This window comes from Ricinus communis, chromosome 5 (genome assembly GCF_019578655.1).
Source record: "Ricinus communis isolate WT05 ecotype wild-type chromosome 5, ASM1957865v1, whole genome shotgun sequence".
Taxonomy (NCBI): domain Eukaryota; kingdom Viridiplantae; phylum Streptophyta; class Magnoliopsida; order Malpighiales; family Euphorbiaceae; genus Ricinus; species Ricinus communis.
In genome coordinates, this window is record NC_063260.1 from 31,553,983 (window position 1) to 31,579,394 (window position 25,412).

The following is a 25,412-nucleotide window of genomic DNA, read 5'->3' on the forward strand; positions in this document are numbered from 1 at the left end:
TTTTCTCCTGGACATGAGTTTCTTTTAGCTATGGAGCTTGGCTAAGATCATCCCATCTTTCAATTCTAAAATTCCACTGTATCTCTGTTTCAGTCATGTCTTCTTCATCTCCAGTTTTGGTTAACGCATCTTTTATCTTTTTTTTTTTTTTAATAAATACTGCATAATTTATTTTTCTCCACTTTCATTTTGAGTCCATAATTAACATATAATAATTATACCCTATTTAAGCACAAATTTTATTAATTACTAGTTGTTTAGCCCTACGTTGTTGTATGGTCATTATTATTATTTTGATTATAAAATTAAATTTATAGATACAATTTGACATATATATTTAATATTAATTTATAATATTTTAAAAAATAATAGCAAACTTAAATATTTTTAAATTTTTAAGTTTTATTAATGCAATAATATGAAAATTATTTCTAAAATATTTATATAAATTAATACTACCAATATAATTGATATTAATTTTTTTAGAATTAAAAATTAATTTATTAGTTGATACAATATCTAAAGATTATTTTTTATAATTAGAATTATTATCTAATTAAAAATCAATTTATTACTTAATATAATATTAAAATATAATGAATATATTATTTTTAAAATATAAGTAATTATCTAATTAAAAAATTAATATTATTTTTTAAGATTAGAATAAATATTTAATTAAGAATATAATTTATTAATTAATAAATTAATAAAAAATTATAAAATTATATGTGTCAGAATTAATACACATATTAAAATAAAAAATTTATATATAAAAAATTAAACACTCACATTAAAAATTTTAAATGTTAATATTTAAATATATATAAAGATAAATTTAATTTTTTTCTAGGAATTTTCTAGATTTTAAATTTTCAGTTTAAGTTTATCTTAATTCATACTCGGATAGAATTGATTGACTTCCTTGACTATTTGCAACGTCAACCAAACACTATTTCTTTTCATGATAAAAAATTATATAAACTAGACTTTTTTAAAATAAATTATAACACCCATTTTCCATTTAAAGAGTTAACTTAATTTAAAAAATAAAATTGAATGCTTTAGAAATTATAAAGGAGACGGCGCGCCTCGTAAGAAATAGAGAAATTGGACTGCGCGAGGAAATAGGCTTCCTCTCTGCACGTGACGAAAGCAATGAGTCCATAAAACGCTTACCCAATCACCACCATCCACGTCAGATATAGCGTATGGAACCCACACTATACCAAATATCGTCCAGGTTCATTGAACCAAATAGAGCGCGAGTTCTTCGGTCCTTATTTAACACACTCCTTTAATCGCTTTTCTCAATCGACTTGAATTATAACAGAAAAGGAAAAAAAAAAAAAAAAAACAACCAAATCTTGGGTTCCCTTTGAAGGAGAAATCAAAACCTAATCTCAACAATGGCTTTCAGTGTTACATCTTCTTCTTCTGCATCTACGATTTCTGCTACCAATTTTTCTCGTTCAACTTCTTCCTCCGAGTTCAAAGGTAAGACCTTTTCTTTTCTTTTCTTTTTTTCTTCAAATTTAGAATGAAAGTTTTGTTTTTGATTTCAAAACTTTAAAGCTTTTTTTAGTAATGGGTTTTTGGTTTTCAGCTCCACAATTCGGTTCTTTTCGGTCGTTGGATCGCTCGTCGGCGGTGGCGGTGGCGGTTAATTTGTCTACACGGCGGTCGCCAGTGAAGCCAGTAAGCGCGGAGTCTAAGAGGAATGACTCAATTGTACCTCTGGCTGCAACTATTGCTGAGCCTGGTGAGTTTCGTTTTTTTTTTTCCTTAAAAATGTTTGAATTAAAAAGTCAAACGCAGCGTTTCATTTATTTAATTTAATTAATTGTTATTAACTTTTGCAGAGTTGGCGGAGAAAATAGAGGTGGAGGATTTTGAGCAGTTGGCTAAGGAACTTGAAAAGTCTTCTCCTTTGGAGATTATGGATAAAGCACTGGAGAAATTTGGCAATGATATCGCTATTGCTTTCAGGTAATAATGGTTTATTTTTCTTTTTAATTTGTTTGTGGCTGTCTTTTTATCTCAAATTATAGAATTTCCAACTATTGCGGTGAATATTCCTGATATTCACTTATAGAAGAATAATTTTAAATTGTGCCATTGCATTGTAAAGAATGTCCCTTTATTAAACTGTAGTGGTTTCGTTTAGCAATATTTGGAAAAAGGGATTTTATTTGCAGGCCATAAGTAAAACTAGAAGAAATTACTTAGCTAGCAGACAAATAGATGGTAGAATGAGAATAAAATCATTAGAAGTGATGTACATGTGGCTTCCATATTATGATACGAGGTATTACTGAAATTGGATGGTCCGTCATGTGTTCTAGAATTCTACGCTTGTGCAAGATATTTAGTTGAAATGTTCAAATCTTAATAACAAGTATTGATCTCTTGGCAGTGGTGCTGAGGATATTGCTTTGATCGAGTATGCAAAGCTGACTGGTAGACCCTTTAGGGTGTTCAGTCTGGACACTGGGAGGTTGAACCCTGAAACATATAGGTTCTTTGACACAGTTGAGAAGCACTATGGCATCCGAATTGAGTACATGTTTCCTGATGCTGTTGAAGTTCAAGCATTGGTAAGGAGCAAGGGGCTATTCTCTTTCTACGAGGATGGGCACCAGGAGTGCTGCCGTGTGAGGAAGGTGAGACCTTTGAGGAGAGCTCTTAAGGGTCTACGTGCCTGGATCACTGGCCAAAGGAAAGATCAGTCCCCGGGCACTAGGTCTGAAATTCCTGTTGTCCAGGTTGACCCAGTTTTTGAAGGATTGGACGGCGGGGCTGGCAGTCTGATCAAGTGGAATCCAATGGCAAATGTTGATGGCGAGGATGTATGGAAGTTCCTTCGAGCCATGGAGGTGCCTGTGAATTCATTGCATGCTCAAGGGTACATCTCTATTGGCTGCGAGCCTTGCACAAAGCCTGTTCTTCCAGGCCAACATGAGAGAGAGGGAAGATGGTGGTGGGAGGATGCTAGAGCTAAGGAATGCGGCCTTCACAAAGGAAATTTAAAACAGGATGATGTTGCCCAACATAATGGCAACGGAAATGGAGCTGCCCATTCAAATGGATCTGCTGCAGTTGCTGATATTTTCAACTCCCAAAGTTTGGTAAAGTTGAGCAGGACTGGAATTGAGAACTTGTTGAAATTAGAGAACAGGAAGGAGCCGTGGATAGTTGTTCTATATGCTCCATGGTGCCAATTCTGCAAGGGAATGGAAGAATCCTATCTTGAATTGGCTGATAAGTTGGCAGGAAGCGGAGTGAAGGTGGGGAAATTCAGGGCAGATGGTGATGAAAAGGAGTTTGCCAAGAAAGAATTGCAGCTAGGAAGCTTTCCTACAATACTATTATTCCCTAGGCACTCCTCTAAACCTATCAAGTACCCCTCTGAGAAAAGGGATGTAGATTCATTGATGACTTTCGTCAATGCTCTAAGGTGATGGAAACCAAAACATTAATCGAGTTATAGGCGGTTGAATTTACTTGAACACAGAAGTCGGAAGATTCATGAGGTCCAGGGTGACCTCACTAGGACAAGGGAAATAATGGAGGAGGCAGCAAAAGTCTCGACCTCAAGCATAACTTCATTGTTTGCTACTTCCAGCCATGGAAATATAATCTACCTCGGTCTTCTTGTATAGTGTCGGTACATACTTCTCCCTTTTTTTTTTTTTTTTTTTTTGTATGTTCCAAGTTGTAAGAGTCGTTTTTGTCTTCTTCAGGCTAGAATTTTGATTTTGGTTCTTAGAGTGATCTGTATGTGGAAATGAGAAGTAGAGTTGTTATTGAACATTGTTGTCCCAATTATGAACCAATACGGTCGTCATCTTAGCTTTCAGCCGTGAATTTTTTCATATCCTTTCTCATTGCTCATATTTACTTTGAGATTGATTAGAACAATAAGTTGAGATTAGTCGAGTCGATCTCGGCTATTCAAATAATTAATTAACTCAAATTTAACTTTTTACATTATCTGAATCTGTATAATTACATTTATGTTTTCCAAAATTATTCTCTCATTATATAATGTCATAATATGACTCTATGTGCAGAATGACAGTTAACAAATTATTTAATTAATGTAAATGTAAAAACTAAATAATTTAAATGCTATAGAATTAACAGATGTTAACGTGTTATTTAAAGATTATTTAAGCTTGATTAGGGGAATGACTTCGTGTCTATTGATTTTGAAGAATGACATTCAAATTTTAACAGATAAATAATCAAATTGAGGCGATTAGACTTGTGAGCACAAAACTCAACTTGAATCGAGCTTAACGATTAAATTAAAACTCGTAAGCATCCCAACACGATCAGGTGTTATTAAGTAAATTTCTATAAAATTAACGGATGTTGAACGCGTTACTTAAGCTTCAATAAACTAATAAGTTCAAGTCTATTGATTTTGAAAAAATCGCATTCAAATTTTAATAGAAAAATAATAAAATTCAATGAAGTGAAAAAAAAAAAAAACATTATCCTCTTGAACGTAAAAATCGAAGTTTCAAAATTGGTATATGAGAAGTTGAGCTTAACAATCAAATTCAAAATCAGAAATCACAGGACAGTTATTGATTCAATTTCTATAGTTTGGCCTCTTCCAACTTCAGGGTTTTTAGTATTATTAACGTGCGAGGTGAAAATTATTAGCGGGGGACCGCTTCTCCGTTGACAGAGTTGGGGCACATGGAAACGTTAGAGGTATAGTTGGGATGAACTGAAATGTGAAAGACAATGGCAGACTGGCAACAATTACCATGGCATTGGCATGGAATAGAATAATATGATAAGTATTTAAAGGAACCCACTGCCTCTTTTGGAGCCCATGGGCTCTTTCTTCGTTCCATTGTATTCTATCACTCAAGTTCTAAATAAAGAATTCATTAATCTTTCTTTCGCTTTTTTATCAAAAGAAAGGAGCTGAACTCTCTCCTCGGATTCTAATTTCGTATTTGTAGGACTAACACTAACACGTTGTTAGGATTCAACCAACAACCTTTTACACTACACATGGTGTCTAACACCATTTCTCTTCTTCTAAAAAAATAGACTAATAATGACTCTGCTTGAATCAGAATGGGCATATATTATGCCTCTTGCGTCCCCTTACAAATCTGGCAAACTTTGGATTTCTTTCAGACAGTTGAGCAACCGTACCAGATTGTTGAACAGCATTTCTAGTTCTTAAAGTAGAGTTTCTTTCGTATATATATATATATATATATATATATATTAATTTTATCACGTTTTATTTATCTCTCCCTTCCCTGTTTAGCCTTGTATGTTTTGACAATCAACATGGATTAAGAAACAGATGATATGTGCCTTCATGTTGGCAATGCGAGTTTAAAAAGAATCTTGATCCCGTATGGCAAGGCCCCAAGGTGTGGGTAAAAGTTAAAAAGACTACTGCTATTTTACATATTACGCACAGCCAAGGAAACTGAGCTTTCCTAGGATTCCTGTTTCGCAAATTTTTGGGAATCTAATGTTTCTTTATGGGTTCTGAAAAGCATCTTTTTTTTTAATTGTCTTAAGCAATCAAAACAGCTACTTTCATGGCCGTTTGTCCATGAACAGGGCATGTATCATTATGCATATATTCACACTCTCTCTATTTATTGTTTAATCGAATTTCTTTGTACATTTTCTAGTTCATCAACAACTCCTTTGGTGGTTAAACAACATTTTAAATTCTACTTGAAAAAAAGTATATAAAAAGTTCTCAACTTTTTATATCTTTTGCTTTAATGAAAGTTGAGACCTTTTACAAATAAGCAGATCATTACCCATCTTATTTCTTTTATTCTCTTTTCTGGTTGACATGAACTTTGTAAGCAATAATCATCATTATTAGGCTACAACTAATTAGAATCGTCATAGAAGCCTAATGGCTATTACAGCAATGAAATATTCGCATGGAAGGATAGTCAGCTAAAAAGCCTTGATGGATTTTATTTTTTAGGTTAAGTTTTGGGGAATAATCAGCGATCAACGAAGAATGTCAAGGTTCCAAATGGGTCAATAAATAAAGCAGGAAAAAACAAACATATAAGAAAAGGATGGTGACCCACACGTGAATGGGATGCAGTTGTTGTTGTTGTTGTTTTCTGTTTTGCTCGTGACCAAGTCTGCTGATTATGGCGCTGGCCTGGGGCTACTCTGCCTGTCTCTTTTTGGCTGATACACTGGAGCAAACAGTGCTGTAATTGTAACTTGTGACTGGTGCTTTTATTCTGCCTCCCATTTTTTTTTCTTTTTCAAAAAATGTTTCCATTTTCTGTTAAAATTAGTACCTAAAAACTTATTGAAGCTCTATCTAGAAGACGTGGTAATATTTTGACCTCAAGTTGAAAACTTAAGATTGCTCAGACCCACTAATAAATCTCCCTAACCGGTTATTAAAAAAGAAACAAAGCTTGATGGAAAAACAATCATAAACCCAAATGAATTCTAAAGAAATTACAACCAAACTGATAGGGAGAGGAAGTTGAAATGTAAAGAATTTTAGCTTGCTAATTCTCAGATGTCCAAAACGGGAATGATGGGGAAAACTTATTTGAAAAATGCAATAGTTAACGTCTCTCTCTGTCCGGAAATGCATTGCCAGGCTGTGAGATTGTGACTCGAAGAACCTCTTGATCATCAAAGGTGCAGAAAAAGCCAAGTCAATGTAGGTGAAGTTACCATAAAGTTCTCTAGTTTACAACCCTTTTGTTTCCAAAGGCCACATGGAATAGAACAGCATACAAAAAAGTAACTGTCGGTCCACAAGGTCAGTTTTGACAATTTACATGTCTGGCGGTAGCTAGATACATCATTGTGAAGGAAAGGGCTTTTTAGAAACCATGAACGAGCCACACTCTACTACCAAACCAACTGGTTCTTTTGGATCGATTCATTGATGTCTTCTTTGTTCTTGACACTGTAGAGTGTTAGATCTCTCCAATCAACAAGAAAAGCCCAAATCAAACCCACCAAGAAATTCTGGTAAAGAATTTTAAAAAATTGAAAAACTAACCCCAGAAGATAATGCAAGAATCTGTAGCTGAACCAGAACCGGAGGATGAAGAAGTAAAGCTCGAGTTCCTCTTCAATTATGGCAAACTCTAAGTTCAGTGTTCTCATCTTCAACATTATCTTTGTCCTGTCCGTTGCAGTTTTCAAGTTATCACAAGGTATATTCATGGAAATTAGTGAACTTTTTGAACTAACTATATCAAGAAACCAAAAGCTCTCATTCTGACATGTTTTCTACAAATTTGCAGCTAAATCATCAGGACTAGCATTGGCACAAATTAAGCAGCAAAAGCAAGACCAGGACAGTGAGCCATTTGTGGGTCTTAACATAGGCACCGATGTGTCCGATCTCTTGTCAGCAACATCACTTGTTTCTTTTCTGCTAGTTCAAAAGATCACTCACATTCGCCTATATGATGCTAATCCTGATATACTCAAAGCATTGGCTAAAACCAAGATCCGGATCATGATTAGTGTCCCTAATAATCAGCTTCTTGCTATTGGCTCCTCCAATACCACAGCAGCCTCTTGGATTGATCGAAATGTTGCTGCATACTATCCAGAGACTTTAATTACTTCAATTGCTGTTGGTGATGAGGTGTTAACAACTGTACCCTCTTCAGCTCCTTTGCTTATGCCTGCTATTGAGTCACTTTATAGTGCTTTAGTTGCTGCAAATTTGCATACCCAAATCAAGATTTCTACTCCACATGCTGCTTCTATAATTCTCGATCCATTTCCACCTTCTCAGTCTTTCTTTAATCAGAGTTGGAGTTCAGTAATGCTTCCTCTGCTTCAATTTTTATCAAAAACCGGGTCCCCATTGATGATGAATCTTTATCCATATTATGTGTTTATGCAAAACAAAGGAGTGGTGCCTCTTGATAATTCTTTGTTTAAGCCCTTGACACCATCTAAAGAAATGGTTGATCCTAATACTTTGTTGCATTACACTAACGTGCTTGATGCTATGATTGATGCTGCTTATTTTTCTATGAAGAATTTGAATGTTACTGATGTTGTGGTTCTTGTTACTGAGACTGGGTGGCCTTCAAAGGGTGACTCAAAAGAGCCTTATGCTACTATTGACAATGCAGACACGTACAATTCTAATCTGATTAAGCATGTTCTTGATCGTAGTGGGACTCCTTTTCATCCAGAAATCACTTCCAGTGTATATATATACGAATTGTTCAATGAGGACTTGAGGTCACCGCCAGTATCAGAAGCAAATTGGGGATTGTTCTATGGAAATTCAACACCAGTTTATTTGCTTCATGTTTATGGAAGTGGGACCTTTTTGGCTAATGATACAACAAACCAAACATATTGTATTGCAATGGATGGTGTTGATTCGAGAACATTGCAGGCAGCATTGGACTGGGCATGTGGACCAGGAAGGGCTAATTGCAGTGAGATTCAGCCAGGGGAGGGTTGTTACCAGCCTAACAATGTGAAGAACCATGCTTCTTATGCATTTGATAGCTATTACCAGAAGGAAGGGAAGGCTCCTGGATCTTGTGATTTCAAGGGTGTGGCCATGATCACCACCACTGACCCAAGTAAGTTATTTTATTCATTTGCTTTTATTTATTTGTTTCTTTAGCTTTTTGATTGATAAGTAAGGTGTTTATCTTACACTGGGTTTCAATGAAATTGAGGATTTAGTAGCGAGTTAAGAAAAATAAAAGGGAAGAATTTTGAGATGACTGTTCTGGCTTACGTTATGGGTGCTAGTTTCACATCCATAATGCATTTTGGCCAAGTTCAAAAGCAGGACATGAGTGGTAAAGGAAATACATATATTTTTTAATTATTGTAATTATGCATCTATCAAGTGCCTTGAGGCTCTTAAATCGTGGAAGATGCCTTGAGGGTGATAAGGTTAAAAGTTTAGCTTTCCTAATCCTACACCACTAAAGGGAATAATGGCATCCTCCAATCATGGTCCTCAGTGCTTACTCATGAGGACAAAGAAGTGTAATTCCTACCTGACATAGGCACATGGTTTGCTTGAGCCATTGGAGTGTAGCAAGGGCATGGAATAAACATCTCTGGTTGAAGTAGAAAAAACAAGATGACTCCATTTTGACACTGATATTAAGGGGAGGCCCATTAAGCCAAGACAATGCCGTCACTTCATGTTCATGTGTAAAATCTCCTTAGAAATGACCTTATCATAAATTGTTGCAGGCAGCTTCAATTATTGCCTTGTATCCACTGAAAGTTCCCTTGGGCAAAATGGGGTCCTTCTGTTTTATCTTTTATTTCACCCTCTATTAAGTTTAAGATTATTTTGCAAAATCTAATGCACCTCTATCTCCTTGTTGATAATGTATGCAGGTCACAGTAGCTGTATATTTCCAGGAAGGTAAGAGATTCTGCAATATATATATATATTTTTTCTATACTTTTGGTTCCGGTAGCCCAATTGTTTGACTAATGCATGACAATTAACCCTTCTTTCTTTTCTTTTCTTTTTGGTTTCTTCATGTTCCTTTTTGTCTGCATAGTTGTCAAAGCAAAGCATTACTTAAAGTAGGGCTGCAGAACTTGCATTTTTTTTTTTGTTTCTACTAAACATTATGGTCTTAATTTCTGGGTGCAGTAAGAAAATAAGCAATAAAACAAGGACAGTAATGAACACAACCATATCAAGTGGCGCAACAGATAGTTCAAGACTAATCATCTTCAGAAGCAGTAGGACAATCATAATTGATAAGGGTTTAAGCAATTTCTTGGCTGTAATATTCTCTATTTTGTTATACATTCCTTTTGTAAACTACTAGTGTTGAGGTGCCAAAATAAAAACAATTTTTTTGAGGTATATTGTTGTTGTTGTTATTATTATTATTATTATTATTATTATTTCCAAGTGTTCAACTCATTATTTGCTGTGTAGTATTTTACTTCAACTATTCATTCGTCAGCTTAGAAGCAGATAATCGTTTCACGTTGCCTTCTCTCACAACTTTATTTTTCAAAAGTTCTAAAGTCTTACTTGCGTATTTGTAATTTTCTTTTTCATTTTAGCAAATTTAACTTTTAATTTTTTAAAGATTTTTCTATATAAATTTTAAATTTTGTAACTTTCTATTTAGGCAGAATTTGGTATTAATGGAAACCAAATTTTCCAATCAATTTAAGGTATCATTGGAAACCCCACAATGATCATTGGCAGACTTTAGTGGGGATCTTCAAAAGATATTCCCTGTTTGAAAAATGAGACAACTTTCTCATTTTAAGTTATGATTGTCTTTCAATTAAATAGAATGAATCAATAATATTGAATATGTGTATATGTATGTTTTGGGCCTCAATGGATTTATAAATAGATTAGTGTCTGCGAAATCCTTCTTCATTGAACACCAAGCATGCAATGAAGAACTCAAGCCTGGAGAGTTATTCCAAGTTTCCAACCTAAATGGGCTCTGAAATAAACTGCAGAAACCATTCATTGCATCAAGTGATCATCATTTCTCGTCGTTAATTCCATAGCATGATAGAGCAGAAACCAACAGAGAAACCATCTCTCACCTTCCAGCCAAAAAATTATAAGCTTCTCTACAAAGCAGATACAGCTCGAACCCACAAAGAATAGACACCATGATCTTTCACCCTGCACATGAGAAAAACATATACACAGAAGACATAAATATCAATAACCAGTGACTAAATTCAGCAACAATCCAATAGTCATAATGAACTGGTTGAAACTAAACTGAAAAAGAAAAGAACAATAAGTATGCTCAACTAACAATCAAAGCAACAGATGAGCTTGAAATAAAGAACCCTAGAGAACATAAATGTGCGTAACAGAGTGGTCAATACGGGGTACCTTAATGTATCACGCACGCCAAGAAATACATAGTCACTGCTGGATTAGCATTTTTAGGATTATTGAGTAAATAAAACTAAAACCTAATCACATAGTTCAGTCTCAAAAGAGCAGGACTGCCTAATTTATTTTGTCAAACTTCAAGAAAACTATAGTAGCTTTACCAACAAAAGATTTGCCCAAAGGGTGATTGAATGGGGTCAATTAAAATCTCAAACCTAATAAAGAGTACCGTTTGAGAACATAGGAACCCCAAAAAGAATACATCTTGCTTCCCTGCAAAAATTTGAACCAACTCCTTCAAAAACTGCAGAATACATATTTAGTTATGCAAACAAATGATTGCCATCTTGTTTTCTCATCCGAAAATAAATTTCCAGGGTAACAAGAGTTGTTAAAGAGGCCCAAGATCAAATCATCACCAAAGACTGAGGGAAGGAAAATTAGCAGAGGATAAGATCTATCCTCTATAATAAACCCCAGGGACTTGGACAAAAAATAAACTACAAAGTAAATAAGAACTGGAATTACAAACAGATAAAGAACAAACCCCAAACAAAATGGAAATACACAGATAAAACTATCACATACATAGAAGATAGTGAATAACCAAAAGCAATCAAGAACTCTTTACTTACAAGAATACATCATCAGAATCGATTTCAGAAAAGAGGTTAACGTAAAAGCAAAACCCATCAGGGCTTATATCCCTGCATAGCAAACCTGCAAATAATTTTCATCAATAAAAGTTAAACCTTAGCCATGCTATGCTGCTAAAGCTTCAAGAAAGAGCTGTATAGAAATATACCTTTGCTTTCAGCAGTTAGAAGGTGCTCTTTAGCCATAGCTGGAGCAATACCCAAAGTCATTGCAGCATCAGTGGCAGTTATACCAGCTTGGAGGGCATCAGGCCTTGTGATAAGGGCTTTGATTCGAGCAAAAATCTAAAGACGGAGCACAAAAGTTATAGCCAGTGCTATCTTGAGTTTTCAGAAATTTAAATATCATAGCTCTAGAAGAAAGATGGTATATACAGCATAATGGCTGTACTGACCACGTAACAGCTTGTAACAAGGTCTAACGGATGCAACACACTTATTTACATGTCATTCTTAAATAGCTATCACAAAAACTCCTGGGAAGTAATAGTAGGCCAGAAAACCAATATGTAAAGGAAAAATATTTGATGCATAACAGCAGCTACAATACATAATTACCCTCATTCAGAACCTTAGTCAACTCAAAAACAAAGAAACAAATACAAGGTTTATTTCCTCATTATGAAGAAAAGAAAACGCAAGGTGCTGACCCCAATCACCTATTGTTCTTATTGTATTGAAAAGGAAAAAGTGATATGATGCAACTCTTAGGCTTTTTAGATTTATTAGATAAGACGTGCTTGTCTACAGGTATATAGTCACTCTAGTCTCAAAATTGAAAGGCATGTTTCAATATCTTTAGTTTTACTGTCTCAAAATAGGAATATGTTATTTGTTTCCTCTTTTGCCAATCTGATTTTACAATCTTTCAAGCGATGGCTTTTTTACTCCTCACAGAGTATCTAGAATCCCTGCCATCAGATAGTCCAATGTCATAGTGAGCTTCACAAAAGTTAATTTTTAAGATTTTTCTTAATTTGAAGACTAATTTGAAACACCATGTAGAAGAAGCAAGTAGTGAAGGAAAGAACTACTCTCAACATAGAAGAGGTAAACTATTTCCAAGTATAGTTATATTATGATTTCTACAACAACAACAAAAAAAGAGGCAAAGACATCACCTCCTCATCACTGTGGGACTTATTCTGGATGACCATGACTCCACTATCGAATTTACGAAGCATGACTGGTCTGTCAAACAAATGACAATCTTATAAATGACTAGAATCACTTCCAGATAAACTCCTCATATATTGAAACTAATGTCTCAATGTTTTGAACATTAAATAAACAACCATAATCCCACAAAAGTTGAAGATTGTATCATACATACACATCAAATTTCTCCCAAAGAGTACATGCTTGCAACAAATCCTCTGGTGAGATCAATTCTGTGAGTGCATAAACAGAAAATGAAACTTTTTCCAGCTCACAAATACCACCAAGAAAATACCCACAAATTAAAACTAAGTTCAGCAAAACAAGGAAAGTCATGGCTTAAAGCAACACCTGTGCCCCGAGCACGATTAAAGAGACAATAGATATCTATAAGATTGATCATCCCTCCGGCTCTCTCTAAAGGAATCTTGACAAAATCTGCCAACTGATTGACAACGAGAGTAAATTAATCAAATTAGTTTTTCTAGAGAAGAAAAGTAAATCAGAAGAAATCCTATTTTAGTATGAGACATTTATCAAATTAATGAGAAGAAGTGACATATAACATCTATAAACAAGGCTGCAATTGGGACCCATAACCAACAAGATTACTATAGAGGTTCCAGTATTCGAGGATAGCAAATTATGATCTATACTTGGCAGCCCACACCAAGAGATACTAACCCAGCAAATAGAAGAACCAAAATATTTTTCCTAGAAAATGATTTTGCAGTTTAGCGCTCATGAAGTTGATACCATTCTGGCATACTGTAGGATGAATAATAACACTATAACGAAAAAATGGGAAAAGGGAAAAGATGAAAACAATCAGCTATAATTCAAATACATGTAACATAGAGAAATGCCTTAATTACTGGTATTCAATTTTACTTAATCAACTCCACATTCTAAAATGCAAGACATAAACTCCTAGCTTTGTATCTACTAGCTCATGCAAGTATTAATCTATATGCACAATAGCGTATGTGGTACTGAATAAATAAATATGTCAACTCATATGTGAGTTAAAATTAAAAGAAAGATAGGAGAAAGTGCTTGTGCTGGAAAAGATTGAGGGGCAAGTGCCCATGTCTGAAACAAATTGTTTTAAAATCTTTTCATAAATATATAATAAAATTCAATTGTTTTAAATAAAAATTTTAGCTTGTTTTATAGATTGGAAATTAATTGAAATTTTATAAAGATAACAATATGATAAGCATAGGTTAGAATTTAAGGAAAAAAAAAATTTTAAAAAAAATTATCTTCTTTAAATTCAACATATATTGAGATACAGATTTGAATCATTTGATATTTATATAAATATAAATATAACCAGATCTATGTATTTAAATTATTAATCATTTCTTTTTGTACTTTTTTGTTATATCTTATCAGACATGCTTCATATAATATATGTCAAAATATTATCTAATAAGCTAACAAGTGTTTAGCAAATTACCAATACGTTTAGCAATACTATAATGAAATAATTTAATTTATAATTGATTTTCTCACATCTTGTCAATATGTTTATTTTATACTTTTAAGAATTAAGAAAGTAATTATGACTTACCTGACATGTATAATTATACTACAGCATATCTATTTCAGCTTCTACTCTTTAACTTCAAAATATATTTCTTATAAGTTATGAATCATATACAATGATAGAAAAATATTATTAATTAGTAAATATAGGTTTTACTTTATATGAAAATAACAAAAGGATTTTATATTAATTAGAGCAAGACTGGCAAGTTAATTAATCAATGAACCTCAATCGCTAAGAGTATTTAAACTACAAGTAGCATTGTTTATGTCAATTTCATAAATGGTCTCACAATTTCTCAATAATTACAAATGGTAGCACTATTTTAATTTATTGCAATTGAGTCACTTAATTTTAATTTGATTTCAAAAGTGGTCCTTCTAATCGCGACATTAACAATTCCCCAATTTTAGGCCTGAAGCGACCACCAGCGAAATAAAATTAAAACTAAATAATCGAATTGTAATAAATTAAAATAATATGACCATTTGTAATGAGCCAATAGATAGTGTGACTGTTAATTATATTACCCAAATTTATGCATAGTTGGCATATTAAATGCAAAACTTGCAAGCAGGAGGAGAGCTGGTAGCATTTTTAAGGGGCATCATGACACAGTCACCAAAACCATCAACCACATTCAGATGCAATTGAAAGACAAAAGAACATTGAGCACAATTTAGCTTAGAAAGCATCAACAATAAAATTCTGTGAACAACTTCATAATGGTGTGCTGCCACTAAGAGAAGCTAACAAAAGTAGTTTTATAAGCATCAAATAATGAAAGGAACCTGTCTCGACAATTGTTGGTGATATAGGGCACCTGCAGACTCTTTTGTCACTGGAGATATGATACCAACACTCAGCAACCAATCTTGCATCTCCTCTTTAGAACCCATTTCCTCATTAGTATCAGCACTATGAGAATTTGACCCAGACAAGAGCTTTTGCCTCATTTTCTCAGCGAGCGTCATCATCTCTTTAGCTTTGCTCTGAAATTAATCACATTTCTAGAATATAAGGCAGCTAAACCAAAGATATAACCAATAATGACTATAATCAAAGAAGAAAATAACATACAAAAATTATTACCATGAGTGCATTCAAGTCTTGGAAAGCCTCCTGCAAGCTCTTGTCTGTACTTTCCCACATCTGCTGCTCCTTCCTCAGTATTCCTGCTACTCCAACCATTCTCACAGACCCATCACTCGAATAAAACCCACCAGAATTAGAACTTGCACCAGAAACCAAAGTCGGGGCAGAATCACCAGAACTGGAACCCCCTGTATCAGTCTCCCAAGCCCTTCCATTCCAACTCTCCAAGAACTTGGCTAAAAACCCATCAGAATCACCCTTTCCTCTGAGCACCAATGTGACCACCAGACTTTTGGAATGCACGGAAACTTGGAACCGAATGCGCGGAGAGTGGAAAATTGATTTGATGGATTTTTTGGATGAGAAGATGCAGGTGATGAAGGAGAGAGGGATAGCAGTTGCAGTGGAATTGGAGATGGAATTGGAAGGGAGCCAGAGGAGGCGATGGGTGGTGAGGATAAGCACACCTGATTTTAAGGGAGAGAAGTTGGCATTGACATCCTCATCTTCAAGATCCACGGCAGAAAGCAGTTGGCATTCCACTTCATTAGGAAGGAGAACTGGGCGACCACTGCTGGTGAGGGATGCTGAAGGAAAGAAATTGTTGTTGCCAGCCATTTAGCTTTGTATTCAACCTTTTTTCTCTACAATGAGATTTAATCTATTGACACATTGAAATATTATTCCAGTGCTGATTAACAAGTACAATGGAACATATCACTAGAAGAGTTGACAGCTTCTATGACAAAAAGCAGCACTTCCATTTGAAAAATAAGAACACAACCTCAAATAGATATAAAAACCATGTGGAAACTAGTGGGCTCTAGAGTTTGAGAGAATTGATGGAAATAAGCTTGCATTTTGAAGAAAGAAAGTGGATTCACACATGGGTATTTTACAAATTTTATTGAGAATTTTTTTAGTAGCAAGTTTCAGAAACTTATTAAGACATGAAGCTAAAACTATATAAAATCTTGAACAAGTTAATCGAAATACATAGCAGTCACAGCTCCAAAACAGATCATATGAATAATTGGCTACTACCGAAAGCATACTAATTCAGCAAAGTGAATAAAATCAAGATTATATGCAATTTCATAAATGCATGCTCCTTTTTCTTTAGATTTTTTACCATCTATTAAATATTTTTAGAAGAAACATCGATTTGCAACTTCTCCTCTTTCATTTCCAATCGCCTAATATCAACACTCAAAAAGAAAAAAAATCTCGTTCAATTACTAGAGGTTTCTTCTATATGTGATTCTCACTTTGGCTTCTCGTTCTTCTTGATATTGTTGTTGTTGGGCTTTGTACATCTGGTAAAGCAAATACTAAATAGTTGAGTTAGTGGTTGCATTCAACTTCGACTTTATTCTTTTTCATTTTAGACAAAATCAAAAAGTAGTTCAACTATTTGGAAAATTATTCTTTTTTATTTCGTAGTTACACTTACACTTAGGGATGGCAACTGGTAGGATACCCGCCTATTTAAGCATATCCGAACCTGAACCTGATTAAGAGACACGTCCCCGAACCTGTCTTAAATCCGTTTAATAAATTACCTTTATTACACGAACCCATCCCAAATCCGAATAGAAATACCATTATACTACCCTAACCCGATTAAAGGATATTTAAATTAAATAGCTATTAAATATAATTTATCAATATTTAAATGGGTAGCGGATACCGTACCTGTTATATATTTGTTTATATGAACATTTGGATAATTAAATGAGTAGCCGTTTACAGAACCATTTACAATAATTCAATTCTAAAATATATTAACAAAAATTAATGAAAACAAAAAATATAACAGAATATAAACTAATTCCTGCACTACTAGACTGAGATTTTCTTGGCTTACCTAGATTGATACTTCTTAGTTCAAGATGACAAATTCCAAAGATGTAAAAAGTTTGCAACAAGGTTTATCAACCTTAGCAAGTGGATGGACTTGGTCACAAAACTCAACAACAGCTTCCTTGTATGCAAATCCAACACTACAGTTCAAACATGTAATTACCAAGATTGAAAAGAGAAAAAAAAAAAAAAAAAGGCCAGTTGAAGAGCTATTCTTTATGAGCCAAGTAACAGATGCAGAAATATAGACATATTTCTAGCTCAGCAAATAATACTCACTAAACTATGTGAAATGAACCGTCAAATAAATTTACATTTCACACCCACGCACACGAATACATATGTATTTATAAGGAGTTAAGGTCAAACTTGTTCACAGACCATAAGCTTGCATATGGCATACCTAAAATCAGCAAAGTCAAATTATAATAACAACAATACCTAACCGGCGAGAGGGGAGAGGCGACTGCAGCAAGAGCGACCGCAGCAACGGCGGAGGTGACGGCAGCAAAGAGGGATCGTGAGGGTGTAGAGATAAAAATGGAAATTGGGATTCGTTTGTGTTATTTTCTTTTCATTTCGTAGATCAAAACTGCGTATTCATAGTTTTTTATTTATTTATTTATATATAAATATTTTTATTTTTATTTATTTAGTAAATATTTTTTAAAATTTATATATAACACTTCTACTTGTATATAAACATTGAGTTCTAATATTATAGTATATCAAATATAAAAATTTATCTTATATTTCTAAACATTAACACAATATATATTTACTAATACTTTATTTTAGTAGTGAAAGCGGGATTAATTAATTATAATTAAAAAAATAAAAATAAAATTTATATTATAATATATAACAATTACATTAGATTAAGATTTTCTTATATAATGTCATAATGAAGTATGAATTTCTTCTAATGATCTCTTCTTAATGACTCAACTAATTAATATTTATGTATGGTGTCTCCAGGATGATGGGTTCTAGTGACATGTATCCATATAATATATGAATTGAGCTTGAAGTTTTGTATATCCAAATACAACAGTTACCAGTTCAAAACAACTTTGATGATTAATATTTAAATGATGATTTATGAAAGCATAAGACTGCATTTTTAAATTAATATTAAAAGATTAATCATAATATATAAGTATTTTTATTTATTTATTAAATTAGTAAAATTGTCTTTATCTTATTATTAAATTAAAACATAAATTAAAATTACAATTATTTAAACCAATATTGAAAAGGAAATGCAAGTTTTGGCAATATCTACAATAATCTATGGGCTCTATGCATAAGTATTTTCTACTCATTGAGATTAAGGATGCATAAAGTTTAGTCATACTTTTTTCATTTTGTTTTAATTATATAATGCATTTACTTAAAGAGTATATAAAACCAATGTCCTGCAATAGACATTGCTGGAATGGACTTTTTTCATTTAATGCATATGACATGTTAAAATAGAGTGCTTAAGAATTGTCAATTACTATTTTCTAAAAATATATAAAAAAATATTACAACTGGTCCATTATGTATATGATTTATATGTTTTAGAATAATTAGTACTTATTTTAATAAATACTAAGCTAGTGTTGCAAATAGTTTAACATTGTTATTCTCGAATAATATATTTTAAATAACTATTAAATCAGTTTTTACGATGTATTGACTATGACATTAATTGAGAATAATTTGTTTTGCTTTGACTATAGTTAGAAGAATGTAATCAAATTTAAATTTTAATTGTGTTAAGTTGTTTTTCAATTTTGATCTTCTCACTTGTAATTAAGAAGTTAAACACTCTTTTCGAATATATTTGAATAAATTTATTTTTTATTATAAATTGATAAAAAATTTAATTATTAAAATAAAAAAAGTAGAATTTAATTATAATAAAAAATTAATTTAATATTTTATTTATTATAATAATTCAACTAATTCTTAAAATTTATTGGTATCAACATGTGAATCTATTAATTAATTATATTTATAATTGATATGATAAATTTGAAATAAATTATCAACTTTGCATATTAATTTTCTATTCAAAATTTTAAATATTTAATAAAAATATAAAAATGAAATTAGAACAAAACTGAAAAATAAACTTAAAAATATATAATACTTTTATAGTATCATTATCTAAAATTGGTATTATTGAATTAATTTGTCTCATTATAATTTTATATTGTAGTCGATAATATACAGATTTTTATAACGATAATAATATCTAATTTTATAAAAATATATATCAAATGAAAAAAATATGACAATCATATAAAAGAAAAAATGTTAAAAAATTAAAACTTAATGTAAATTATAGCTAGAATAAAGCTTTAATAAATAAAGGTTTGATGAACGAAAAATTCAAGTAGAAAGTCTTATTACACTATCCTTATTAAGAAATTCTTACGGAAAAAAATTGTAATATAAAATTATAAAATAAAAATATAAAAAAACATATTTTTTAAATATTAGAAAGTGATAAACATAATATATATAATTACCCCAATTAAAAACACTGTTTATAGAACTCTACAAAACCCTAGAACCCACAAAAACGCACATGTTAAGCCAAAAGCATTTTTAAAGAATTTCTTATTGAATTACATTACCTGAGATTTGGAATCGCTGTGATCATCAGCACGAGGTGGAGGAGCGGAGCTACCATAGTTACCGTTATCAAAATCCGTACCGTCCTTTTCTTATAGCTAAAATGTTTTGGAGGTTTTTTTTTTTTTTTTTTTTTTTTCCTATAAATATTTGGGTAATAGATAACTGAGATTGATAGAGACAGTAGATTTTGAGAAATCTAGGACATGGAATTGGGTTTTAAATATGGACCTGGAAACTGTAATTCTCTAACTGTAAAATCCAACTTCGTGTTATGGTATTTTGGTTATTTTGTAAATTGTGATTGAGGTGGTGGTTAGATACCAAGGTGGGTTTTAAGTGAAAGCTTAAACCCTAGTCTGATTTTTGCTAAATTTTGTAAACCAAACCAACTTCTAGCAATTTGTAAATAATGCAGCAACCTCGTTTCAATTCTTATCCTCCGTCTCAACTTCCCAGTCAAATTCAACCCATCAACAACAGCAATACTACTGCTCCTGTTAATCCGCAGGTATTTTACATTCATATCTGCGATTTTATATGATTAAGTTAGCTGTTTTTTTTTTTAATTGTATCTTCAACTGTTCCATTTTTAGGCTTCTCTAGCAAATTTATGCAACATGCTGCAGAATTCTATGCCTATGCAAATGCAAATGCAGCAACAACCTCAACTTGGTATTATTATGAATCCTCAAATTCAATTTCCTTTCAACAATAATTCCAGTGTCTCACCTTTCATCACTCAAAATCAATTTGGTTTACCTCAACTGGGTTTTTCTCCACTGAATCATTTAAACCATCTGAATACTGTTCCCATGTTTGTCAATCAATTCAACCCATCCCAACTTCAACCCCAACAATTCCCCTTTAATTTCCCTCAACAGCTCAATCATAATATGGGTTTCCCCAATCTCCAAAATATGAATCCTCCACTGCCTATTCAAATGCCAAATCTTTCTCAACCTGTTGCCCCTCACAATCCCAACCTTTTTCCTATTGGGCACCAACCTAACACAACTCAGCAAGCAAAGGGAAGCACATGCTCAATGCCGCAAATTCAGAACTCACCACACTTTCCTTCATTTAAGCAGCAGGTAACTACATTTTAATGTTTTTAGTGGAGTTTTAGGTCCATCGATATGACTATGCTACAAGTAGAGAATACTTGTGGTGCTATGTCACTTCATGTCTATGGAATAAAGGATAGTTTGTTCTTATATCATAGTAGTTCTATAAATTCATATTTGCATTTTCTGTATCTCTATTTTTTGGTTCTTAATGTGAAACTTTTATTAACAAGTCAACCATATTGGATGTTTGTGTTATCCTTCAATTTATGTGCTATTATAAGCACACTCATTTTACTACATCTTGCTAAAATAATACTACATTTGTTTTTGTAATCTTATGATTAGAAAATGCTTCTTGCATTTCCAACAGTATTTTAGTAATTTAGCCATCACATAGATATGTAAGATTCAATAATAACTGTTTTGTTGTCCATGGTATTTAGGGATCTTTAATTGTTTGGCTGTTTCTTCCAACCCTTTGCTTTGCTTTGCTTGCTTTCTTGCCCATTATTTCTAGTGCATTACTTATTCATTGCAACTATTGTTCAATACATCTCCTACCCTTGTTGCAGGGTAATCCTATTAATAATGGCCAGAATAGTAGTTCAAGTTTCAAGTGGAAAAGATTTCCAAACAAAGACTTCAAAAAGAATCCAAAGCAAGAGTCGTCAAAATTGGGGTGCATAGTTTTAATCCTGCTTTTGAGATCTATTCTACTAATAGATTGTGCCTTTGTGTTATATTAATGTTAAACTCAAATCTCGGCAGGTATCAGAAGTCTCAATTCCATCATATGAATAATGGAAAGAGGAAGTTTGGTGAACACAATGGTAAAGGTTTGTGTCTTACAACAAGTAACATCTTAGTAGTAAGTTTATAAGAAATGTGGCACGCTGAGGGAGTTTGTGATAGTATCCATAAGAATAGCCGTATTTAAACATGCTCCCCTCCACCATTTATTTTTGTTTTATCATTCCTCATAAACATGAAAAGAGAAGTATAGAGTCGATGCAGAATGTAATTGAGGTTCATTATGGTCCTGGTTCTGTGACTTTTGAGTTTCTCCGGTGTTGCTGGCCACTGCATGTTGATTCATAGTGAAACCTAACATGGTTTCTGGACCTGAAGTAGGTGTCAAATTTACAAATTGGTCAGCTTATCCAATTCACTAAAGTTCTATCCAGGATTGCTGTTATTACCTCTTCTCAAAGGGAGCCTTCTGGGAAAATTAAAGAAGAATGTTTGATCTCACCCATTGAGCTAGAGGATTATTCTAATATACTAGAGCTGCTGACTCCTTTTGCTTTTGTATCTTTCTTTTCTTATGCATTAGAAGGACAAAGAAACTTAGAGAGCTGAGGAAAAATCAAAAGCTTTTATGTCTTTGCTGTAAACCCCTTGAAATCTGTCACAAATGTCATAAAAGCATAAAAGCTTTTATGCTTTTATGTTTATTTATATGCCTGTCTCCTCCTCCCACCCCCCAAACCACACCCCCCACCCCCTGTTTGTTTCTTTCTCCTTTTTATCATTTAGTATCTGCATGTGCATCTACATTTCTCTGGCTGTATTAGGATAGGGAATGCAATTTAAGCACATTTATATCTCATGACTAGCATGGCTGGTGATTATTGTGTTTTGATTCTTACATTTTTCCTTAAAAATTAATAGGGAATGGCTATGAGAGGGCCACAAAAGCTGGTCGCACTGTTCCTACTGGGCAAGCTAGGGAAACAAAAAGGTTTGTTTGTTGGCTGGAAAATATGTGCTCTTATTTGAATGATTATGGATAGGATGAGAAAGAAAAGCTGCTTGTTTTGAAATTTGCATAGATTTTAGGTGAGTCCAGACATAGATATTGGGATTATTTGTTCTTTCGTAATCTTTCTTTCAAAAACAATTACAGTTTCAATTATGTATTGTTGAAGTAATCGTGCAAGCAGTCAGGTTTATAAGCTAATCTGAATTCCAGAGGCCTAACCTGAGAGGCAGTCTTTGGGCTTGAATCTCCAGTACACATTCATGGAATTGCTCGTCTTCAAATTAATTGAATATGATATCATCCTTCGATTTCTAGTTTTTTATAGGCCTGTACCTATATTGAAAGCCTTAGTGCCAAAGAGACATATGTTAAGTTTTTATTCCTTATAAGAAAAAAGAAAAAGAAATGAGAAAACAAAAAGTTAAGAAGCCAAAATAATTATGCCAGTTGCTCAAAGGGAAAGTAAAAGGTTGTTGTGCCTCTCATGTTCTTGTATTCACCTTCAAGGATACATTAATTCTGCATTTGGTTTTACATATATCAGTTTATGTCTGAAATCGCATAGTGGGTGTGATGCATATTCTTGTCCTGCATCATTCTTTCCCGTCAAACTTATATTTGTGTCCTGCATCATTCTTTCCAATCAAACTTTCTTTTTTAATTTTTTTCCTTAAACAAGATAGGTCTCCGGCTTTGATCTACACAGAACAAGAAATCAAACTATGGCGTGAAGAGCGTAGGAAAAACTTCCCGTCAAAAGCTAACATAGAGAAGGTTTGATTCCGATTATACCTGCATGCCATATTATTATTCAAATGGTGATTCTGACGGTTGATTTTACCTCCTGCAGATGTGCAGTGAAAGGGTAACGAACTCTGGTGGCATTGATAAGGAAGCCAAACTACGTCGAGAGGTACTCTTCATATGCATGCATATAATTCCTTGATTAATATTTTAAAGGTGATCATCGTGTATTTTTAAGGGCAAGACTTTTTGTGCTCTCAACAATGTTGCCCTTTGAACAAGAGCCTATTTGAATGTTTTTGCACTTTCAAGCATAGTATAGCTCTAGGTAAGAGGTATGAAATGGATTTCTCTTACTTCCGCTATGTACTTATCATTTATTAGTGAAACACTAACATCCAGTTATATAGTTTTTAGCCTTCTGTTCCACATATAAATTTTTTCCTCAATGAACTTTCCTGGATATTTTATTTTTATCCTCTTCTGGTTTGGTAAATTTATTATTTTATTTGGTTTGGTATGTCTAATTTAAAAGCTTACATGAATCCTACTGTGTTAACCTGTGTTCTTCATGTAGTCACCTTGTTTTTTGGGTGCAAAAATGAGCATTCTGCAATATATGGTGTTAAAAGTAATATGAAGAGTTAGATCAGAGTAGTTTGGAGCAATGGTAATTTTAATACTCCCATTAACAGTGTTCCATCTCCGAAATGACCAATGTTTTGGCAAAATTTTGAAATGCTCAATGCTCAATGCTTCTGTTCAATGTAAGGGACATTATGGTTTTGGATAATTTGGATGCAAGTTGATTGAAAGAATGTCACTGGACATGGGCAAGCTGCTAATATCTGTATTGAGTGATGTGATCAACTGGAAGTTCTTTATTCAACTGTAAATTATATTACAACTTTTGATAATTTGTTGAAACCTCTTGTGCAGCGGCTCAAGGAGATATTAGCAAAGCAGGCTGAGTTGGGAGTTGAAGTTGCAGAAATACCATCACACTACCTGTCAGATTCAGAGAAACAAGTAAAGGTAAAGAAAGATAGTAGAAGGTCTGCTCCTAAGAAGGGGAGATCCCGGCACAAGCATGATAGAAGAGGACGATATAACAAAAAGGATGGGTTGACCCAGCAGAATACATTAGCAAAAAAGGATTCATCTAATGGGTCTTCATTCAGCAGAACGAAGCCAACACTTTTGCAAAAGCTTCTGAGCGCAGAAGTAAGAAAAGATAAACACCACTTGTTGCAGGTTTTTAGGTTCATGGTGATGAACTCTTTCTTTGACGATGGACCGGAGAAGCCTTTGAAATTTCCTTCAGTAGTAGTCAAGGAAGATGAGGTGGTAGCAGAAAAAACATCTATTACTGGGAAGGGTATTTCTGAAGTTAGCAACAAAACAGCAGTCGAAAATTCTGGTCATGTTGGCGATGGTGATGAAGATGATGACAGTGCTGATGATGATGGTGATAAGCATGGGGTTCGAGTGGGACAAGGAACGAGTTATGCCAAGGCAAAGTTTACTCTTGATCAAATTGACAACAGAACTGAAGGAGAAGAGGGAGAAATCATAGATTAAGATTGCTTCTCTCTTACATAGATTCGTAGCTGTGTGCTCTTTATGTTAATTGTGCATTCCGTCTATTAGCTTGTCAACAATATGAATTGGGTTAGAGTGAAGAAACGAGAGTATGATTGAGAGACTTGAGACAAAGCTGATCAATTAGTAGGAACAGGCGGCTGTATCTCATGGCAAGGACTTTCTTTTTTGGGCTTTAGAATGGACTGTTCTTTTCCCGTCTGATAAACCTTTCAGCTTTTAACTCAAAAAAATAGCCACATTTGATATTGGCCAAAAGTATAAGCACTCCCCTGATGTGGTTAATTTGGACTCTCTGTAATTTTTGTTGTTTTTTTAAAGGGATTACATAATAAAATACTGTTTTTTAATATAATATAATATTATTTATATTCGTTTTTTTTTTCTTCTTTCAAAT

General features: G+C 33.3%; 4 protein-coding genes across 13 annotated transcripts; 3 read left to right on the plus strand and 1 right to left on the minus strand.

Annotated features, from left to right (window-relative positions):
- Positions 1-1,301: 1,301 nt before the first annotated feature.
- Positions 1,302-3,875, plus strand: LOC8284186 (5'-adenylylsulfate reductase 3, chloroplastic). 2 transcript variants are annotated; one of them, XM_015718786.3, is made up of 4 exons: positions 1,302-1,497; positions 1,586-1,762; positions 1,863-1,989; positions 2,417-3,875. In XM_015718786.3, exons 1-4 carry the CDS (start codon positions 1,410-1,412, stop codon positions 3,459-3,461), a joined length of 1,437 nt encoding a protein of 478 aa, XP_015574272.1. In that variant the 5' UTR covers positions 1,302-1,409; the 3' UTR covers positions 3,462-3,875. The 2 variants fall into 2 exon arrangements, with proteins under 2 accessions (XP_015574272.1, XP_002518469.1); XM_002518423.4 differs by having other exon boundaries at positions 1,607-1,762.
- A 2,641-nt stretch (positions 3,876-6,516) lies between these two features.
- On the plus strand, positions 6,517-9,871 carry LOC8284185 (glucan endo-1,3-beta-glucosidase 1). Its single transcript, XM_002518422.4, has 4 exons — positions 6,517-7,202; positions 7,293-8,606; positions 9,388-9,415; positions 9,653-9,871. Exons 1-4 carry the CDS (start codon positions 7,124-7,126, stop codon positions 9,831-9,833), a joined length of 1,602 nt encoding a protein of 533 aa, XP_002518468.1. The 5' UTR covers positions 6,517-7,123; the 3' UTR covers positions 9,834-9,871.
- A 387-nt stretch (positions 9,872-10,258) lies between these two features.
- LOC8284184 (vacuolar protein sorting-associated protein 36) lies at positions 10,259-17,870 on the minus strand. Of its 7 annotated transcripts, none has more exons than XM_048373936.1 (11): positions 17,651-17,870; positions 17,214-17,349; positions 15,344-16,007; positions 15,043-15,243; positions 13,051-13,144; positions 12,875-12,932; positions 12,663-12,732; positions 11,691-11,826; positions 11,521-11,605; positions 11,115-11,158; positions 10,259-10,663 (listed from the first exon to the last, which is right to left on the minus strand). In XM_048373936.1, exons 3-11 carry the CDS (start codon positions 15,962-15,964, stop codon positions 10,659-10,661), a joined length of 1,314 nt encoding a protein of 437 aa, XP_048229893.1. In that variant the 5' UTR covers positions 15,965-16,007; positions 17,214-17,349; positions 17,651-17,870; the 3' UTR covers positions 10,259-10,658. The 7 variants fall into 7 exon arrangements, with proteins under 7 accessions (XP_048229893.1, XP_015574314.1, XP_002518467.1 ...); XM_015718828.3 differs by lacking the exon at positions 11,115-11,158 and having other exon boundaries at positions 10,259-10,485; positions 10,582-10,663; positions 17,651-17,866; XM_002518421.4 differs by lacking the exon at positions 11,115-11,158 and having other exon boundaries at positions 15,344-15,990; positions 17,651-17,867.
- Positions 17,871-19,728: 1,858 nt separating this feature from the next.
- On the plus strand, positions 19,729-25,377 carry LOC8284183. Of its 3 annotated transcripts, XM_048375032.1 has the most exons (9): positions 19,733-19,915; positions 20,256-20,348; positions 20,434-20,931; positions 21,480-21,586; positions 21,676-21,743; positions 22,579-22,648; positions 23,353-23,443; positions 23,520-23,582; positions 24,353-25,377. In XM_048375032.1, the coding sequence occupies exons 3-9, from the start codon at positions 20,458-20,460 to the stop codon at positions 24,992-24,994; spliced, it is 1,515 nt and encodes a 504-aa protein (XP_048230989.1). In that variant the 5' UTR covers positions 19,733-19,915; positions 20,256-20,348; positions 20,434-20,457; the 3' UTR covers positions 24,995-25,377. The 3 variants fall into 3 exon arrangements, with proteins under 3 accessions (XP_048230988.1, XP_048230987.1, XP_048230989.1); XM_048375031.1 differs by having other exon boundaries at positions 19,729-20,348; positions 21,676-21,737; XM_048375030.1 differs by having other exon boundaries at positions 19,731-20,348.
- Positions 25,378-25,412: the final 35 nt, after the last annotated feature.

Coding starts and splice junctions, on each gene's coding strand:
- LOC8284186 (XM_015718786.3), top strand. CDS start 1,410: ATGGCTTTCAGTGTTACATCTTCTTCTTCTGCATCTACGATTTCTGCT. Junction 1,498..1,585: donor TTCTTCCTCCGAGTTCAAAG/GTAAGACCTTTT, acceptor AGCTTTTTTTAG/TAATGGGTTTTTGGTTTTCA. Junction 1,763..1,862: donor TGCAACTATTGCTGAGCCTG/GTGAGTTTCGTT, acceptor TAACTTTTGCAG/AGTTGGCGGAGAAAATAGAG.
- LOC8284185 (XM_002518422.4), top strand. CDS start 7,124: ATGGCAAACTCTAAGTTCAGTGTTCTCATCTTCAACATTATCTTTGTC. Junction 7,203..7,292: donor AGTTTTCAAGTTATCACAAG/GTATATTCATGG, acceptor ACAAATTTGCAG/CTAAATCATCAGGACTAGCA. Junction 8,607..9,387: donor GATCACCACCACTGACCCAA/GTAAGTTATTTT, acceptor TAATGTATGCAG/GTCACAGTAGCTGTATATTT.
- LOC8284184 (XM_025157198.2), bottom strand. CDS start 15,964: ATGGCTGGCAACAACAATTTCTTTCCTTCAGCATCCCTCACCAGCAGT. Junction 15,244..15,343: donor AAGACTTGAATGCACTCATG/GTAATAATTTTT, acceptor GATTAATTTCAG/AGCAAAGCTAAAGAGATGAT. Junction 13,145..15,042: donor ACCAACAATTGTCGAGACAG/GTTCCTTTCATT, acceptor GTTGTCAATCAG/TTGGCAGATTTTGTCAAGAT.
- LOC8284183 (XM_048375030.1), top strand. CDS start 20,250: ATGCAGCAACCTCGTTTCAATTCTTATCCTCCGTCTCAACTTCCCAGT. Junction 21,587..21,675: donor CAAGAGTCGTCAAAATTGGG/GTGCATAGTTTT, acceptor AAATCTCGGCAG/GTATCAGAAGTCTCAATTCC. Junction 21,744..22,578: donor TGGTGAACACAATGGTAAAG/GTTTGTGTCTTA, acceptor AAAAATTAATAG/GGAATGGCTATGAGAGGGCC.